The sequence below is a fragment of the Leuresthes tenuis genome, unplaced genomic scaffold, assembly GCF_036924035.1.
Source record: "Leuresthes tenuis unplaced genomic scaffold, fLeuTen1.0.hap1 SCAF_17, whole genome shotgun sequence".
In the NCBI taxonomy this organism is placed as follows: domain Eukaryota; kingdom Metazoa; phylum Chordata; class Actinopteri; order Atheriniformes; family Atherinopsidae; genus Leuresthes; species Leuresthes tenuis.
In genome coordinates, this window is record NW_027325371.1 from 17,988,650 (window position 1) to 18,007,642 (window position 18,993).

Here is an 18,993-nt window from a genome sequence, read left to right on the forward strand (position 1 = left end):
CTGTTCTGTGTGTGTGTGTGTGTGTGTGTGTCTGTGTGTGTGTTAGGATAAAAAGGGACTGGTATTTCAAACTAAAGGCTTAAGATCTATCATATTTAGGAGCGCTTTTACATACCTACTAATGATGTGAGCCCGGCCTCGTCACTAAGATGAGAGTTTTTGTTTTTTTCCATTGCTCAGAGTTGCTCTGAGATTGGTCCCAAATAATTAGTTTCGGCTAAGTAAGTGGCTCTCTGAGAGGACTCGTAGAAGCTTTATGGATCCAGCCCTGGGATTCCATGGTTGTCATGGTTCCTCTGGTGCATCATCGCAGCATCATTTAAAAACAAACAAAATTGTAAGCTCTTTCCTGGCATTTTATTCCCCTGTACTGAGAAATGATTACCTCCCCAGCTCACAGCTCAGATGTTACTCAAAGTACATAGAAGTCGGGTTTAAAACTATTCTTAAGACGGATTCCTTCAACTTCCAGCTGGGATAGATGCTGACATGTATAGGTGATCAAATGTAAATAGTGGGAAAAAAATGTATGCATTTGAAATCATAATGAAATCAATGCATTTGACTCCTAACCATGATCCTTTTTTAAACAAACAAGTAGTTCTGATTTTTGAGCCCTGACCCTAAATTATTGGCTAAACCCAACCAAGGAAGTTAAACATTTCTATCCAAACATGTTGAGTTTACATGTGAAGAAAGCCACCAAAAAACTGGCCTCCACCTCTCTCTATGTCTGCACTTGTGTGTTTAGGATAAAACAGGGCTGTTATTTCAAAGTAAAGGGTTAAGATCTATCATATTTAAGAGCACTTTGACATGTGAGTGTCGCTACTAACCAGGTGAGCCCGGCCTCCTCACTAAGATGAGAGTTTTTGTCTTTACTCGATCCTAAATAATTACTCTTTAGGTGCGATATGCTCATATAGGGGCTCTCTGAGAGGATTATTCAGAGACTTTATGGATCCAGCCCTGGGATTCCATGGTTGTCATGGTTCCTCTGGTGCCATCATCGCAGCATCATTTAAAAACAAACAAAATTGTAAGCTCTTTCCTGGCATTTTATTCCCCTGTACTGAGAAATGATTACCTCCCCAGCTCACAGCTCAGATGTTACTCAAAGTACATAGAAGTCGGGTTTAAAACTATTCTTAAGACGGATTCCTTCAACTTCCAGCTGGGATAGATGCTGACATGTATAGGTGATCAAATGTAAATAGTGGGAAAAAAATGTATGCATTTGAAATCATAATGAAATCAATGCATTTGACTCCTAACCATGATCCTTTTTTAAACAAACAAGTAGTTCTGATTTTTGAGCCCTGACCCTAAATTATTGGCTAAACCCAACCAAGGAAGTTAAACATTTCTATCCAAACATGTTGAGTTTACATGTGAAGAAAGCCACCAAAAAACTGGCCTCCACCTCTCTCTATGTCTGCACTTGTGTGTTTAGGATAAAACAGGGCTGTTATTTCAAAGTAAAGGGTTAAGATCTATCATATTTAAGAGCACTTTGACATGTGAGTGTCGCTACTAACCAGGTGAGCCCGGCCTCCTCACTAAGATGAGAGTTTTTGTCTTTACTCGATCCTAAATAATTACTCTTTAGGTGCGATATGCTCATATAGGGGCTCTCTGAGAGGATTATTCAGAGACTTTATGGATCCAGCCCTGGGATTCCATGGTTGTCATGGTTCCTCTGGTGCCATCATCGCAGCATCATTTAAAAACAAACAAAATTGTAAGCTCTTTCCTGGCATTTTATTCCCCTGTACTGAGAAATGATTACCTCCCCAGCTCACAGCTCAGATGTTACTCAAAGTACATAGAAGTCGGGTTTAAAACTATTCTTAAGACGGATTCCTTCAACTTCCAGCTGGGATAGATGCTGACATGTATAGGTGATAAAATGTAAATAGTGGGAAAAAAATGTATGCATTTGAAATCATAATGAAATCAATGCATTTGACTCCTAACCATGATCCTTTTTTAAACAAACAAGTAGTTCTGATTTTTGAGCCCTGACCCTAAATTATTGGCTAAACCCAACCAAGGAAGTTAAACATTTCTATCCAAACATGTTGAGTTTACATGTGAAGAAAGCCACCAAAAAACTGGCCTCCACCTCTCTCTATGTCTGCACTTGTGTGTTTAGGATAAAACAGGGCTGTTATTTCAAAGTAAAGGGTTAAGATCTATCATATTTAAGAGCGCTTTGACATGTGAGTGTCGCTACTAACCAGGTGAGCCCGGCCTCCTCACTAAGATGAGAGTTTTTGTCTTTTCTTGATCCTAAATAATTACTCTTTAGGTGCGATATGCTCATATAGGGGCTCTCGGAGAGGATTATTTAGAGACTTTATGGATACAACCCTGGGATTCCATGGTTGCCATGGATCCTCCTCAGGTGCATCGTTGCAACATCCTTTTAAAAACAAACAAAAGGATAAGATCTCTCCTCACAATTTATTCCCCCATTTCTGAGAAATGATGACCTTTGCTGAGGACTTGTTGAACCCTGACAGGGACTAAAGACTCCCAGAGACTCACAAAAAACTGAGTGTAAATGCTTTAAAACTGGTTTACAGAACTGCTGAACTATGACCATATTGCTGTTGAACATCGCGGCAGAATACATAATCAGATCATTCAGACTGTCCAGAGGGGAGAAAAGGGGGAAGTTGAACCAAGTACAGGAAAAAATGTTTTAGACCTAAGACAGTGAATGTCTGAGCACATCTACACTTAATATTGCATGAAAGCTGAATCAGAGCACAAACGATGAACACTCTGATAGAGAGCGTCTGTTTATTTATTCATTTTTTAATCCGAGCACCAGCCTTACACGCCCTTGGACAAAAAGACTTCAGGGGAGACATTAAATACAAATCAGGGGATGCATATCTGCAAGTAACATCTACAAAACACGCTGGTGTTTGTGTTATGAGCATATCCAGCAGCAAGTGGAAGCCAAACATTTTGGCGCATGTTGGTTTACGAGGTCTACATTATTTAGCCATGTTTATTGTTTTTCTTCATTGAAAAGAAGCGAAGCATCTGAAAATCAGTCTGCATTATCTAATCTCCAAACATATTTTCAGGCAGACTGGATTCCAGTCAATCATTTTCATATTAATAAAGCTGCGACTTTGTTGTGTTCCAGTAGGACCTCATTTTTCTCAAGGACACATATGTACTAAGCAGGGAGATGTCTTTGCACCTAATTAAGATAAACTGAAACAGGGACGAAAGAGAATCATTTATGGGTATATTTGTACCATGACCCAGTGCTAATATAACAACCACATGCATACGCTGAAGAAAGACCACCTGGGGGTGGATGTTTTTTTTTAGAATGCCTGTAAAATCATTATGACATTTGAATGAAATGTATTCAAAAATCCAAGCAGCGTTTTAAATGGATGTGGTTCACATGGATGTGGAGTCCTTCCCTGCTGGATTCTATCTCCAAAGGTATGATAGATGCGCGGGCCTCTGTGTTGCCAATGAGGAAGAAGTGAGCCTAAGAATAAGTGACGTGTGCCAAGATGAAAGAATCTTACTCCTAATGAGTATCGCCGATGAATCTTTGATTAGGATTCTTTCCCTGCCCGTGTGCTTAGGAGTCTCCCTGATGGGAACATGCATGCAGATGAGCGGCACTAAATCAAAACACAATGTACCTAACCCAAAAATACACACAACCTTCAAGCAAACCGTAAACCCAGCAGTTGATCAGACTCACACACATACACATTCCAGACATTAACTCCTGAACTGTCTTCCCCCGCTTTGTTTCTTCTTGTGACAGTTTAGATTTTCAACTCTACACTATCGAGTCACTCTTCAAGGTTTCGCTCTACAATCCCATGGTGTAAGGCAATATGAAACAAGTGGTTGCTGAAGACTTGTTCAGTAATTCTCAATGTTTTGGCTTGTTACTCTGTGCCTACAGTCAGTGTGTGGTTTGGGCTCATTGTCACATTTCAGATGTGCTAAAGTGCATGAGCCCTAACCATTTCCACCAAGGACGCTCGTCCTTACTTAGTCATTAAAATAATAGTTTGGCATAAGCAGGTCAAGTAACCAAAACTATCCAAACAGTGTAATATATTGTAATTTAAATGAGCTCTACTCAAAACCTAAATGCTTCAGCAAAACGCCACATCACTGCTTCATCTCATCATGATCATTCATTCGTTTTTTTATTTCTTTTTCTACAAATTTGACAAAATGTCGGGACACTATGTAAAATTAAATTGAATTAAATAAGGAATACAATGATTTGCAAATAATTTAAATGTTGTCTTTTATTACCACGTTTGCTCACCACTGTGTTGCAGCAGTGTTTAGGTGCTCAAATGAATGGCTGGTGTAGTTTTGAAAGTGACTTGTTCTTCCATTCTTTCTCCATACAGGATTTCAACTGCGCAACAGTTTGATGCCCCACGTGTGTGTGTGTGTGTGTGTGTGCGCGCCCCATGCTTTGTGCTTTATATCTTTGCATGTCAACTCTGTGTAAATCTCAGAGCTTTTACAGAAAGTGGCAGAAATGCAATTGTGTATATTGTATATTGTGTAGGTGTGACAGAGATGGATAATCCACCAGCATTGCATGATATTGAATCTCTGCACTCTTCCTACTGCACATCAATCAAGTTGGGGGATCAACTGTCTCTGATCTCATCTAGCGCTAACACAGTATAAACAAAAAAATTTTGTTTTACAAATAAAGTAATGTGCAAAAGCCTTAAGCCAACGCTCTGCTACGACCCAGCTCAGTCATTCTGAGGATCAACCAGCAGGATCAAACCAGATCCTACTGGTTGAAGGTAAATGTCATTTGTGATGAAAATTTAAGTGTACAACAACAAAAGCTAATCGTCAATTGAAAATCTGGGTCCCTGGGGGCTATAAAAATAGCGAAATCAGCAAAACACAATTGTTACAAAGTAAAAGATGAATCTAATCTAAAAACAAAGTAGTATATCAAAAGTTGAGCGATTACTGACCAAACACAAGTACATTAGTTGATACCCCTGCTCTTAATGAGTGTTTTAACTAAGTGCCATTCAAACCTCCGTCTGCAGCGCTCATAGTTTGCCATTTTTTTTCAAGGCAGATAGACAGACATGCTGTCCTCCAAAAAAGCTAACAACGCATGTACTTTGGAGGTGATGCTATGTGTTCCTGACTTTGTAAAAGTTGGCTGAAGTCAGCTTGAGCCGAGAGGGGCAAACAACAACCCTTTTCATGACACAAAGATCAAAGCAACCAAAAATCATAGATATCAAAGAAGCACAGATAAAAGAACCATGAAACAGCTGCACTGGACAATAACAGTTTAACTCCACTTTGACTTGTCTTCCTCACAGAAGAGCGAAGCTAAAGGACCAACAACAGTGCCAACACAACTAAGAGCAGGCCACAGCTCAGATTGTTCCACATGTTAATGAGACTGCGCCTAAAAGGCATCAAATAACGTATAGATGAGCATTTCTGAGGCACTAACAGAGAACAAACAGAGTTATGTTCAGCCAGGCAGTTCAAATGCCTTAGAAAAAGACTCAGATTAGTTGTGAAAGCTGAGGTTGGCCCAGTCAGGGTATAATAACCAGACGTTGGGGGTTAGGGCAAGAAAGAAGGACCCAGTCCTCAACGGGCAACTACACAATTGGCTCTGCATTCTCAAAGTCCATGAAAGCGACTACAGAATAGAGGGCAAAGTAGGCCAGGGGTCACAACACCTACTTTAAATAGTTCTAACCCCTGTTTATTTTTTTCCCTGTTTATTTTTTATGTTGACTTAAAATTCAGAAGCTGGGACTCATTAAATCTGTGACTGATCACATTCATTAATTTAGAGTACTCACTCTTAAAGTAGCATGAGGTGCCTCCAATAAAAAAATGCCGTATTTTATTCAGCAATACAGAGGCTATTTAAAGCTGACAACAGGAACTGATGTCTTCGCCTCCTGTCTCTCAACTAAGGATGAGAGGGCATGAATGATTTACAGAGTTCCACTTTAACCTTTCGGAACCTTCAGAGGTTTCTGTTTGAAGCACGAATACTGAGGTGGTGGGACTCTCTGTATGTGGACATAATGGATGTGAGCCCCCCCCCTGCCTTTGTTTCGTGGGTTTATTGCTGGGCGAGTGTGTCTGTGTGTGGTAAGCACAGCTGAGGCATCTGAGACAATATTAGCTTGTAGATGATAGCTGGAGAAGAGGGGCCTGGAGGTACATCCTGTCAGGACAAAAAGTGTGAGTGTGTTGTGATATATGCTACATATCCCCCTCCCTCCAGGATATATTACGCTGTAATCAAACTCTTATTGATTTTTTTTTTACTTTTCTTGACAGAAGCAACAGGAAAAGAATTGCTGCTCTGTCAAAGTTTAAGAAGTTTCCGTGTCTAATGTGTTTTCAAGTGATTAGATGCTTATTTAGATGTTGTGAGTATTGATTTTGTGTACTGATGGCCTTGACAAAGCAGAAAGGTTTCTTACAAAAAAACAGACAGAAAGAGCACACCAAGTCCCACAAATACCTAAGAGGAAATCAAGTAATTGCTCCTTGAGTTTGTATTCTGTCCTTGTGACGACTGCCTCTTCGCAAGAAACTGAAAAATCCCCAAAAGTGTAAGTGTTGCAGGATATTGATCTTTGTAAGGTTAAAGTCACAGTAAAGCAAATTCAGATATTCACATAGAAGTGTGTTCGACAATAGTTGCTTTAAACACTTTAAACAAAAGACTGAGAACTATGTTGAACTGTGGCGTTGCATCACTTAAACAGATTATCATCATTTTTCTGGTGAAGATTTTTAGGTCTGGCCTAAATCAGAGCTCCATGATACAGTGAAATGATTATTTAAGGTGACCAAAAGCCGGTTCCGACTCTATGCTGTAATGTAATAAACAGGCCTACTGTAATGCATTGGCCTCAGGCAAGCCAATCATGCCCTGTAGCTGTGTGTCTGACAACATGTTAGCATGAGGTTGAACTGGATCGATTTCATGGAGAGCAAACTTGAAATGCAGCACTTATGATGCTGGATGGGTTACAAACAGCTCAGGTAATTAGATTCATGCTCTGTGGAATGAAGAGCCAAGTTAGCGATCTCGTACCAGTTATTACGGGACTATAAGTGCACATATTTGAGTTACACACCCTAGATTAATTTGTCAAGAGCCAGCAGTGGACCGTGGAGGTCAGAGTCCTGTACACCTACTCTGAGAACAAAGCATTTCAAGCATTCAGTCAGTGGACGATTCATTTTGTGCAGAACTCATAATGTAAACCTCATCTGATAGATTTACAAACTCTTATCAGAGATAGAATTGATGACAAACCACAGCGACCCTTCCCAAAGGACACGCTCACAACGTGCTCACTAGTTTATTTGCTCGTGATTGTTGTAATCATTCATATTTCACTGGGCGGTTCATAACATATTTAATGACAAACCGAGAATGTAGCTTTATTTCTAGTTTACTCTGACCTTAATGATTGTCTTCCTATGTGATTTAATTAGCTAGTAAGAACATTTTATTTGGAGTCACACAATATGACCATAGTTCCAGGAAAAACAGGTAACAAGAAGGCGCACAGAGATAAAGTGACAATATACATTTTCCCTTTGGAAATAGTTGCGAACAACAACCTTTAAAAGTTCATTGTTGTACAACTGGAGATGGGATCATATCTCCAGTTCAAGAAACACTTGATTTGTTGAAAAATCCGTGAATGAATTGTGAATGAAATGTAAAGTTAAAAAAGGATCATTTTGAATCTGACCTGGCTTACCTATGATGGCTTCTTTGATTCTGGAGTGAACGGGTAGAATATTTTTCTGGATCAGCTCCATAGGCCCTGGTCGGTGGGCGATTTTGTCGTTTAAATCACCTGCAAGGCGAGCTCTCTTCAGCTGCAGCTGCTTGGCCTGAAGCAACGGCTCTGTCGATGGCTCTGGAAAAGGAAGTTCTTCACAAGTAAGCGAAGAACCTTGAAAACTGATTGCTAGATGTGTCAAAGCTCCAGATAGACAGGAGGCCCGATGTGGCACTTACCCTCCATGATGTGCATCCTGATCAGCTTACTTCTCTCCGGCCGGCTCCTGATCTTCCTCTTGAGATAGTCTTCAGTCTGGACAGAGAAAGGGAAAACTTTTCCATTTTCAGCTAACTGTCTTTTTATGTTGATCTGCTAATTTGACTTCTTCGCAAATGCAGAATAATTTTTAGCTATTCTATATTCATCCAATACTTATTTCTAATATATTTAAAGGTATTTTTTCAGATCTTGCTGAATATTTTATTTTCAGCTTTTCTGCAACTGAGGATTGTTACAGAGTTTCTGTGATGATATCACATGTTACAAAGACACTCAAATTTGAGTCTTCTTCAACCAGCTCTGACTCCAGCGAAAGCTTTGAGGATGACGCACTCACCCTCGCTCGTTCCAAGCTCCGTCTCTGCTCATGGAAGGCAGCTGAACCTTTAAGTGCTGGAAGAATTTAAAAAAAAAGAGAGAAATTTGGAGAGAAACACAGAGGGCGTTAAGACAACAGTGTGCATGTTCATGCTACTGAGGACAGCAAATTAACTTCAGGTGGCTCTTTTCCTTCTCAGTTTAGTATGAATATGTTTATTGACAGGGACAATCATTGTTCTTTTATAGCCAAAAGTTTTCCAGATTACCGTATTAACATGGTAAATGCCTGCGCTCACTGGACAGGCTCATGCACTTGAGCACCGAGATAGAACAAAATGCATGATAGCCTGGGTGGTGGTCCAAAGAGCAGCTGTGCAAAAAAGGCCAAAAATCACCATGTCAAAGTCGAAATCTAATGGGATTGAGTGCAGAGTCCTTAGTCCAATAAGCAGAACTAAAGCAGCTGAATTTCTGTTAACTGTTCAGAAATTATTTCAGCACAGCGTCCTGTTGGCCTATGATTGTGCAAAAACCTCAGGGTTGGTGATGATGCAAATCTTCTTGCCTAAGATGTTCTCACAACACTAAAAGTTAAGAGAGTTAAACGCAGCATACGATTTCTTCTGAAAACAAAAATAATCTTATTCCTGCACTTCTGACAAATGTCCTGTAAGAGCTACGATACTGGATATAACTGGACACAGAGAGTCAACATGGACAAGTGGTTAATGATACAAAGTAGAACATAATCTAGCGCCACATAAACGCCATTTATTACTTTCCTTCCAGATGTAAAGGTCAGCCACTCTGGCAAATGACAAGAGGGTAAATAGCTTTTGAAAACCCTCAAAAAGTACAAAGAAAGTGGCTCATGTGTGGACATCAAGTGTGTACGTGTTACCCCGACCCCCTTTGATTTCAAGTGTCCCCTTGCCTTTGAAACTGACTTACAAGTGTAGTGCTTTAGATATGCCCTATGAAGAAGGACAAATCTTCAAGAAGCACATATGTCATGTTTGAAACGCCAGAACAACCGGCTAACACATGACAAGAACATCTTAAGGTGATAGTAGCAAGAAAATATAAGAAAATAAAATTGTCGACTTTTCAGATTGTGATATTTACGATGGACTACATACAATGATTGTTGTTGTTAGCCACGTGCTAGTTAGATCTTATAACATCTGTGACTTTCTTGTGTTGATCATATGATGGATGAACGGTCAGGAAATATTTCATTTTGTAGGGCCATGTCGCCCCAACTCTCTATCCTATAAAGAATCGGGATACCCTTGCCCCTTGTATGAATGTGTAAAATGGAGAGATAAGGCTATGGCAGGATATTCACAAAGAAATTGGGACTCCACAGGGTCCCTTTTCCTTCTGTCTTTTGCATCAGCTGCACCCTGGGCCTGTAGTTTGATTAACTTGACCATTCTCTTCCAAAGTCAATATTGTGTTTTTGTGGTCCATGTGATTTTTTTTTGTCTGATGTGTTGTTTTCTGAACAGAGACGAATCCAGGTGCAGGCTTAGTTGGCACTTGCAGTGTGCATGGTTACCCATATTTGAGCTACACGTAGGCAGCTGCATTTGGACTAGAGTGGATGATGGAATGTACAACACACAGGCCTTGTGCACGAGCCGATGCAGAACCCATGATTTGTCTGAGAGCTGCTGTGGGAGCAAGACGTCAGATGAGATTGGACCCAAGAGTTCCCTCTCCTTCAAAAGGAGAAGTTCATTGGAGTTACTAATCTCAGACCCCATTCAAGTGAGACAGATTTTTCACTGAGGTAGGATTAGATCAGTATATAAAAAGCAAAGTGGATGCACACGCTATTATAATAATAACATATCTTACTTCTTGGCAAGGCAAGTGAGATGTTTTCAGTGGCTTAAAAGGCAGCATTCATGACTGGCTGTGAAAGCTGCAGTACATGATCGGCAAAGATTTCAAGTCAGCACTTGAATTTCATCGTCTCAGAACAATGTCAAATCCAAATCACTGGAGCTCCCAAAAAAAAAATGTGTTGCTGCTCTAATACCATCTCACTGCATTGTACACACACACACACACACGCACACACGCACACACACACACAGTGGTATGACCGGATTAGTAACCCTGAGCAAGACTGCTGGTACCTGCTCAAGCCTGAGTTCACATCGCTGAGCACTGTCACACCACTGGTGCACACTCGCTCATGCACACCCCCGAGACATCAGCCCTCTCAGACCTCTCAGCCATCCACCAGTGGGTTACGCGGCCTACTTGACGATGTACGAACCTATCAGTCAGCGACACTGAAAATGAGTGGTGGTATCGACGAGGGGATGGGCGGATGAGTGCACAGTTAGGTTTTAGAAGCAGGGGTGAAGTTGAAAGGTGTAAACTGAGGATGGAGAACTGTAAAACTGATGAGGAGAGGATGAATGGGGAAAGGCAGATGGAAGAAAAATGGAACAACAGACCAACGGGCAAAAGAAAGAGTGGTGGGGGGAGGTCAGCGGTAAAAGTCTCCATTATGTGCATGAGTGACCAACCAACATCGCTGGTCTTTAAACTTTGAGAACATCAGGCACTTCCTCTGGCATTGATGGTCTTTTCATGTTCAGTCTGCTGCTGACAAGTGGTTTGTTTTCTTTTGTGTGTTAACTGAGGCTTCTCTATATTCTACCTTTCAGCATTACAGGTCAGCGCTTGAAACTGTCTTTTAATTTCACCGTTTCCTAAAGATTTAATTTAGATTATCACATATAACTGTGTGAACAGGGTTTTTTTTTTATGTCATCTGCGTTTTTTTTTTTTCTGAGAGGTGTAAGAATAACAACCGAGGTGATGTATCTCACTTTGTGCTTATTATGTATTGTAAAAATAACTTTAGCACACACCACAGATTCAAGCACTTAGACGTGCACCCACACAAGCAGTATAAAGTTGGTAGCCTGTTTTTGTTAAAAGTTAATATGTGATAAAAAACTAATGAGGAAACCCAACATTAACAGTCACAATGCAGCCAATGCAAATGGTAATTTTAGGTTTTACACCATAGAAAATTCCTGTTTTAAAACATCATAGAAGGTAGCTGAAGCTGATGAGGAAAACCGATGATACCCAAATGTACTTATCATTTCTCCCCAGGTTTCTCCACAACCTCAGCCCGAATCTCAGTTTGTTTTTCTTACATGTCCAGAAGAATTAAAGAAAGTCACCTTCATCTAAACCTTAGACTGAGCCTTTGATCATCCAAGGCTAAAACCACTTTCAAGTGAGCATGGAAAATTTGTCAGAAGTTTGCTATATCCATTAGCCTTTAAAATGCACATTTAAACACAATAATGGAAACCTGGCTCTTGACAGTATGAAGGTCAATCAGGAGTCCAACAGTATTATACTATAGGAATACAACTAAGTGGAGAGAACTATTTCTAATCAAGAACCTAAAGTAATGGTCATCTTGGCATCCAAATGGCTCCCAATGATTGAAGAGCTATACAATCACCACTCCTTGATATCTTAACAAAAAGGGCAAATCATCCCTGTTAAAAAGGACAGGTATGGCAAGTGGTAGGCCCAGAGGTAAGAACCGTGATTGGGCCTGAGTCCTAATGTGCTTTACTACACTCTCTGAACTTTGATTCCCCTGAACATTGCAGGAGACTTGGCACTACCTGTAAGCCTCTGGGTAAGACGCATTGAAAACAAATGGATTAATTCAGAGAAACCATGTCGGCAAAGCATTTCAGTCTTTGTTCTAGCCAGTTCCTAGAATAAAGCAGAGAAGAGGAAGTATGTCAAGATAGATAAGAAGTGAGACAACAGAAACAGTGGTTGTACTCGGTGTGATCCCAGCTAGACTGTTCTGTCTCAATTCATCCACCCCCAAATGAGGTTCATGCTCACTCCCCTGACAATAAAGGACCCAACCAGCCTATTTGTCCTCTCATTCTCAACAATGGAAAAAAAATAACATGTTGTACATTTGATACTCGAGTAGCTCTCCAACTAGATGAGGGATGAGCACCCATTATTACTTGCTGTCTGCACGCTAAGATAAGAACTGGCACTTGTATCATAGCTGCAAAATCTAACAAGGGAAGAACTGTATATGTATGTATTTGTGCTGCAGAACACTTTATGTTGAATGACAGGAATATATGCCAGTGAGATGAAGACACAATAAAATCCACATGCATAGTTTTCAGGCTGCTATTTCCAGCATTCGCCTAACAAAGAGACAGCAAGAGGAAATGCTAACAGATAAGACACTGTAAAATTTCCTTGTTACAACTATAAAGTAGAAATGAATGTAATGAGAGATAAGGTCAGCTGTCAGGGGCAAACTATTTTCTCAATTTTTCATAAAATCAAATCAAATGATGTACTTAAGTTAGTTGCTCTTAACATAAAACATCAGCGTAACTTGAAGTAATTATAGGTCAGAGAGGGTTTTTTTCTTTTATACAGAATTGTACGCAGCAACCACTCTTATTGATATGGTGCATGTGCCGAGCAGCAGCCTAAATACATGCTGTTCATGAATGTTCGTGATGGCAGTTGCAACGTGACTTTGATTCACATCACTTTGAAGACTGAAACTGCCGTCTGTCAGGAGACGGTGGCATAGTCTTAACCACAATTCAAGCACTTCTGAAACAGTTGAGGTGCAAAAAAGGTTACGCTCAAAAAGAGCAAGACAAATTCTCAGACTGCTGACTGAAAGAGAAACTTCAATATGACGTGTAATCGACAGGCCACACCAAGTTGTTAATGCCGTTTTGTTGATTCAGCTTAAATGTCATGGAAAATTATGAGTTCTATTGCAATGAAATTGGAGGTGCTTACTACTAGCTAAACAGCCCCTGTGTAAAATAATGTACTCTTGTTTTATATGATATTTTATATTGGTACATGCTTAACTTTCATTATATTCAAATTTTAGTATAACTTTTGATATAGGTCCAATCTAAGTGTGGAAGTCTGAGCATCTTTTTTCCTATCTAGTTTTTGCAGTTTACTGACAGGCTTTAAAGCGTACATTAACATTACTTCCGACACCCTCATGAGACCTGCTGTGGGAATGTCAGCTAAGGGAACTTCCCTTCACAAAATTCCTCTTTTCCGAACAACCACAGACTCCCTCCATGCAGTACGTTGGTCACCCAATCACCTGGGAAATCTTTTACTGCTGCCGTAGTAAATTTAGCACTGAAGGCTTACGTTAACACTTAAGCCTGTTCTACAGCTAAGCTACCCAAACCGAGATTAAGCTTGTTAGCTGAGAGTTAGCTAAGAGGCTGGTTCAAATGCTAGCAATAGCTTAGCTCTCCTAAAGATATTGCAAAACATTTTATAGTGTTTTCAACATTTTTGTGGTAATTTATTAACCTCTTAAATTACATCAATAATAATAATATTCATTACTACAACAAGACATGTAAACTATTGAACAAATTTAATTTTTCTTTTCTTTTTTATTTGGAATTGAATCAAGCTGCAATGACTGATGGGTTGTCTTCCTATTCAACATAAAATGAGGTGATGAACCGATGTTTAGTTCTTCTCTACACAGCTCGCCGTACCCTTTAAATTCAGCGTTTCAGCTCAGGGCTGTTTGGACTGCACCCACATATTCTACCTTAAGCTCAACAAACTTATTTTTATGTATTTATACATTTTTCACAATTTTCCTATGAAAGTTTGCATTTGCAAGTCTTGGTATGTACTTACGTGGCATTATCCCCTGTCTGACCAGTTCTTCTCTGGTTTTCCTCTGTTGCAACTTCAGCTGGAGCACTAGACACCAACACACCGACACACAAAAAAAAGGGGACACAAAAATCAGTGACTGTGAAATGAATGGAAGCAACATCGAGTCGGTTATGCATCCTTCCTGCCTCAGTTTTCTGCCCCACAAAAAAACAAAAGTGGTAACACTACTGATTAGGCTACATATTGTAGGCACAGGTTTTAAAACAAAGTCATGAAAACGCCTGCAAATAATCTATAGAGGCAATAATTGCAGCATTAAAGCTGCCCAATAGGAAGTTTTTTTTTTCATCTACCCTGTTTAGCTGCAGTTGAAATTTGTGGTCCTCTGTGACAAGACCGGCAAAGGTTAGTTCATACACTACAAGGGGAAGTCAAACACACACTCAAGCATGCATACGAGTGGTTTCCTGTTTCAAGTTTGATTAAACAACAGTGTGAGAAAAACTAAAGACACCACGGCTCGTATTTTGAAATCAACAGTTTTCCTCCCCATGATTCAGATTTTCATTCGACTCAGAAAAGTTACTAAACCTGTTCAGATCCAGCCTCTGAGTTCCTCAGAGGAAAACACATCTGCAAAATGTTTAGAGGACTAAACATCCGAATTTATATGAAATCATGAATAAGCAGGAAATGATTATCTGTTCAAGCTTTGCACACCAAGGTATAATATAAGGGAGTATCAGGAAACCCTTTTGCCTGAGAGGTATTTTTCCATGCAGCTTACTTATATGCAGTTCTAATATTAGCTAGCAAGTGTGGCTGATCATTTGCACAGAAGCATGTGTATGTTTTTAACCTGATAACCTGATCTAAGCATTCACCATTACTGTAAGTATATAAAGCTACCCCTCTGTTTAAAGCCGAGAAAACACAACTAAGTGAGAATCCAAGACAAATCCAAGAAGTAAAATTTTACAGTCGATCGCCCCTATGACATTCAAACTATAGCTCATCTTTCTCCAGCAGACCCTTTGTGATCAAGTGTCCCCTCCGATCTCTTGAACAGCAGTCAAGTTCATAAACCAAATTAAATGCATGTATTACATGAATGTACCTAAAAGAATGCCAGTTATGTTATTTAAAAAAAAAGTCTGATTACTAGTTGCATAATAACTACGAATAAAAAGTTTGACTGCTACTTTCTTTTTTTTTAAGAAAAACAGAGGACTGACAGATGCTCTTGGTAGGACTAATGAGCTAGAGAATAGGGTTTAATTCTGATTCAGTTTAGCTATTTTAATGACTCATTTCACATGACACATTTAAAGAGTGCTTCAGAAATACTGATTATGGTTGCTTAAAGAGCATGCTGTTTAGGTACCATCAGCTGAGTTAATTACTATTTTTTAGGGTAAATTAGGACTCGATGTTCACTGCTAACATAAAGGACAAAGAAAAGTTAATTGCTTCGTGAGTCAGAGACCTGAAATCACATCAGACAAGCCCTAATGTGATCATTTCCCCTTTCTCTTTCTTTGTGTGTATGTATGTAAACACAAAGAGATGTACACACGATGTCTCTCTAATCCATGTACGCGTGTATATATATATATATATATGATACAAGATTTCTGTCAAAATCAGAGTAAATGTTGGCGTGGGTCCAACATGTTACTGTGTTCTTCATCCTTGTTAGCACATCATTTAAATGCATTATCCCGTGTTAACATCGGGCAGACCCAGATCCCCCACCCAGATCTAGCAGTGGAAGCAGCATATGCACAACAATTGTTGCTTCCAAGGGAAAAACTAATAAAATATCTGATGACCAGCTTTGACGGCTTTGTATGATTGAGAGTGATGTACATTTATGTGCAATGACTGTACATAAATGAGTGCTGTATTTCAGCAGGCAAATGTGTACCAGACTTGCCAGTGAAGTACCAAAACCTCTTGTGATGCCCTAATTTTTACTCCAATATCGAGCTGAAGGTCGCCAACAAAACACCACATTTACATTTACATTTACATTTACATATTGTAACATTACAGCAGAACATCACTAAAACCACTAAAACCCCTCTTTTCAATCAACAGCATGCAATAACAATGTACTGTAGAGCTGAATAAGTTGTGGTTGGCTTCAGTTTTTAGTCTCAAATCTTCCCTAAATATGAATCCCACCTCTAGAGCTTTCTCCTGAACATAAGATGTATACATCTCAACACAAACCAACATTATTCCCCAGCAACAAAAACTCGTATGCCTTCTCTCTCTTGGCTGTGCCCCACTGCAAACAGCACAGCGCTTACAATATTTTCCCATGTTTTGTCATGCCCCGTAAATCTCACTCTGACATCTTTGTCATGCATCATCTCTTCTTCTTTATCTATGTCACATCTATAATCTCCACATTCGTGTTGGTTAATTTGCATTTTTTGCAGTCGCAGAAAAGTGTGTGTGCCTGAGACTCGCCGACTTCTGTCCCCAGAATCTGCAGACAGTGCCCAGCAGTAGGATGACGTTCCTACGCCTTTTGATTTCTGGGATGAAGATGAGCCTGACGCAGGATAACAGTGTCTCCCACTTGGCAGCAGGAAAGTTTCAGCTGACTCCTACACTCAAGCTAGTAAAATGAGCTAGTAAAACAAGCAGTAAGTCACATACGCTGATGACAAGCATGCATAATCTTTCGAAACGAACACAGCAGCGTGCATTAAACGTGCACGAATAAAGAACACACATTTTGACACTTCTGCTAAAAACAGCAGCACAGTGTGAAAACACGCACATACTCTGGAGAGCAGGTCCTCTGCATTTGCACCCATCTACCCGAATCTGCAGTCACATATGCAAAACACTTGATTTCAACAAAAAATTATTTGTGACCAGAGATGACAGGCAAGCGATGCAATGTGCTGATACAGAGTCTATTCTGGGAGAGTGTGCTCGATGCGCAAATGCCACCACATAGCAGCAAGTATACATTTACCCAACAACAGACCAATGATCAGAAAATGCTCACCATACAGGTTACACTTTCTGTGAAAACTTGAATTGCTTGTAAAGAACAAACATCGTACTGAAAAGTATGGAAAACCCAGGTTCCAGCATTTTATTTATCCGCATTATCTTGCTGAGAGTCGTGGAGGGGGTAACGGGGTAAAATTAGAAGATGCAATCAGTTGGCAGGTTCAGACCCAGAAGCTTTTTTCTGTGAGGCAGCAGTTCTAACCGCCACACCACAATGCGGCCTCTATTTGAATCAATATTTGTGTTTCCAAAAATTCATGGACTATAGTGCTCTTGTGACTACATGCTGTCAAATGCGTCAGTTTTAGCCCAAACGATGATCTTTTCCAGACTCTAACAAATACTTTTAGTGCCTTATCAACCTCGTTAAACAGGAAACAGTTACTGAAAGGCAAGCGTGAGAAAACCCGACTGGCTTTTCAAGCTTTTGATTTGCACATGTTGAGGGAAAACTTTTGAATTTTTAGGTTGATTTAGATAGATTACTTTCATTTAAAATTTAAAGAAGTTAAGGATCCACTATTATTAATTTTTTTAAGAACTTTAGAATTTAGTTATGATTAATTTCTAACTGCTATTTTCAATAGCGTCAATTCAAAAATCAAAAATAAAGCCGTTAGCTTCTTTATTGCAGACTTTGCCAGCTCATCTGTTAGCTTATCATTTCTCATGCAAGCATATTTCTATTTAGTCAATAAAACGTCTCTTTGTTGATTTTGTGTGTGTGTATCTTGGAGTTTTCTTCTTCTCAGATCTATCCAAACTCCTTTCTGACCAGCTACTATGGCTCAAGGCCACCACCACTACAGCTGCACAACAGGTTGCAGAGTTCATGCACTGGAGTCAACGTGTGCGGCACTCGGGCTGGCTAAAACCCAACTGTAACCCGGCCACATGGAAAGCATCTGATCCCCTTCCCACTGCAGCGCAGAAAATAAGCCTGGATGGCACCTGGAGGAAGTCCTATTCAGAGAACTTTTTAATGTGGATATTGAGGGCGTATTTTGATAAATAGCTGCGTATTTGGTAAAAAAGACTGAGTGCAATCCAGTTAAAGAATTATGGTCTATCTTGTTCTGCAAGCATGGCTGTAAATACTCATGTGTGTTATGTGCAACAGGAAGCTTGACACACAACAGGTATCCCACCTTTTCTGAGACTCTGACACGCCTGACGCTCTAACTCAAAGCGTATGTCTCTCTCATCCATGCTGCTGCTGATTGGCTGAGGCCTGAAATGGGCAGGGTTGATGTTGACACGCTGCAGGTGATCCAGCATGGCGGCCTGTGATCAAGCTAGAGAACTACTCAGCGTGCGTCATCTGAAAAAGAATAATGAGATCAAGAAGCGGCTTCGAGCTCAGGTGCTGGATTCATGCAGCTGTCACAAGTCTGTACATCCACGAAACAGAGCGATGCAATCCTCTTACAGAGCTAAACTGTGGCACACTGCAGTTGAGAAGGGAAATTTAAAGGAGTATTCTTCAAAGTGCAGAAATATGTCAGAGGAAGTCTTCTGCAAAGTTGCACTTATCAGAGATGATCAAAAGAGATTTGAGAGAAAGAGCAGCCATTTCTGCCTACTTATTCAAAAAAAATCCATGGTAATAGTCAGCAAGAGGAGCATATAAATCCAAACTAACAGAGCTACTGTGCAGCGTTAGAAAAGCTTTGCCTGTCGCTACAAGACTGACTAAGACGTGTGTGCCTTCATGTGTGTCAAATGTCAGTGAAGGTGTGATCCCGCAGCCTGTCCCAGCTGCTGCTGTACTCAGTCATTCAGTCATTGACAGACACAGACAGGCGCA

General features: G+C 40.1%; 1 protein-coding gene across 1 annotated transcript in view; it reads right to left on the reverse strand.

Moving 5' to 3' along the window:
- LOC140273520 (myocardin-related transcription factor A-like) overlaps positions 1 to 18,597 on the reverse strand; it is a 31,464-nt gene extending 12,867 nt beyond the window's left edge. Inside the window, exons 1-5 of the mRNA XM_072369126.1 lie at positions 18,335 to 18,597; positions 14,169 to 14,234; positions 8,452 to 8,507; positions 8,072 to 8,147; positions 7,809 to 7,970 (exon numbers count right to left, since the gene is read on the reverse strand). Coding sequence (XP_072225227.1) covers positions 7,809 to 7,970; positions 8,072 to 8,147; positions 8,452 to 8,507; positions 14,169 to 14,234; positions 18,335 to 18,464 — 490 coding nt within the window. The 5' untranslated portion in view covers positions 18,465 to 18,597. The remainder of the gene's footprint in view (positions 1 to 7,808; positions 7,971 to 8,071; positions 8,148 to 8,451; positions 8,508 to 14,168; positions 14,235 to 18,334) is intronic.
- Between the last annotated feature and the right edge of the window lie 396 nt (positions 18,598 to 18,993).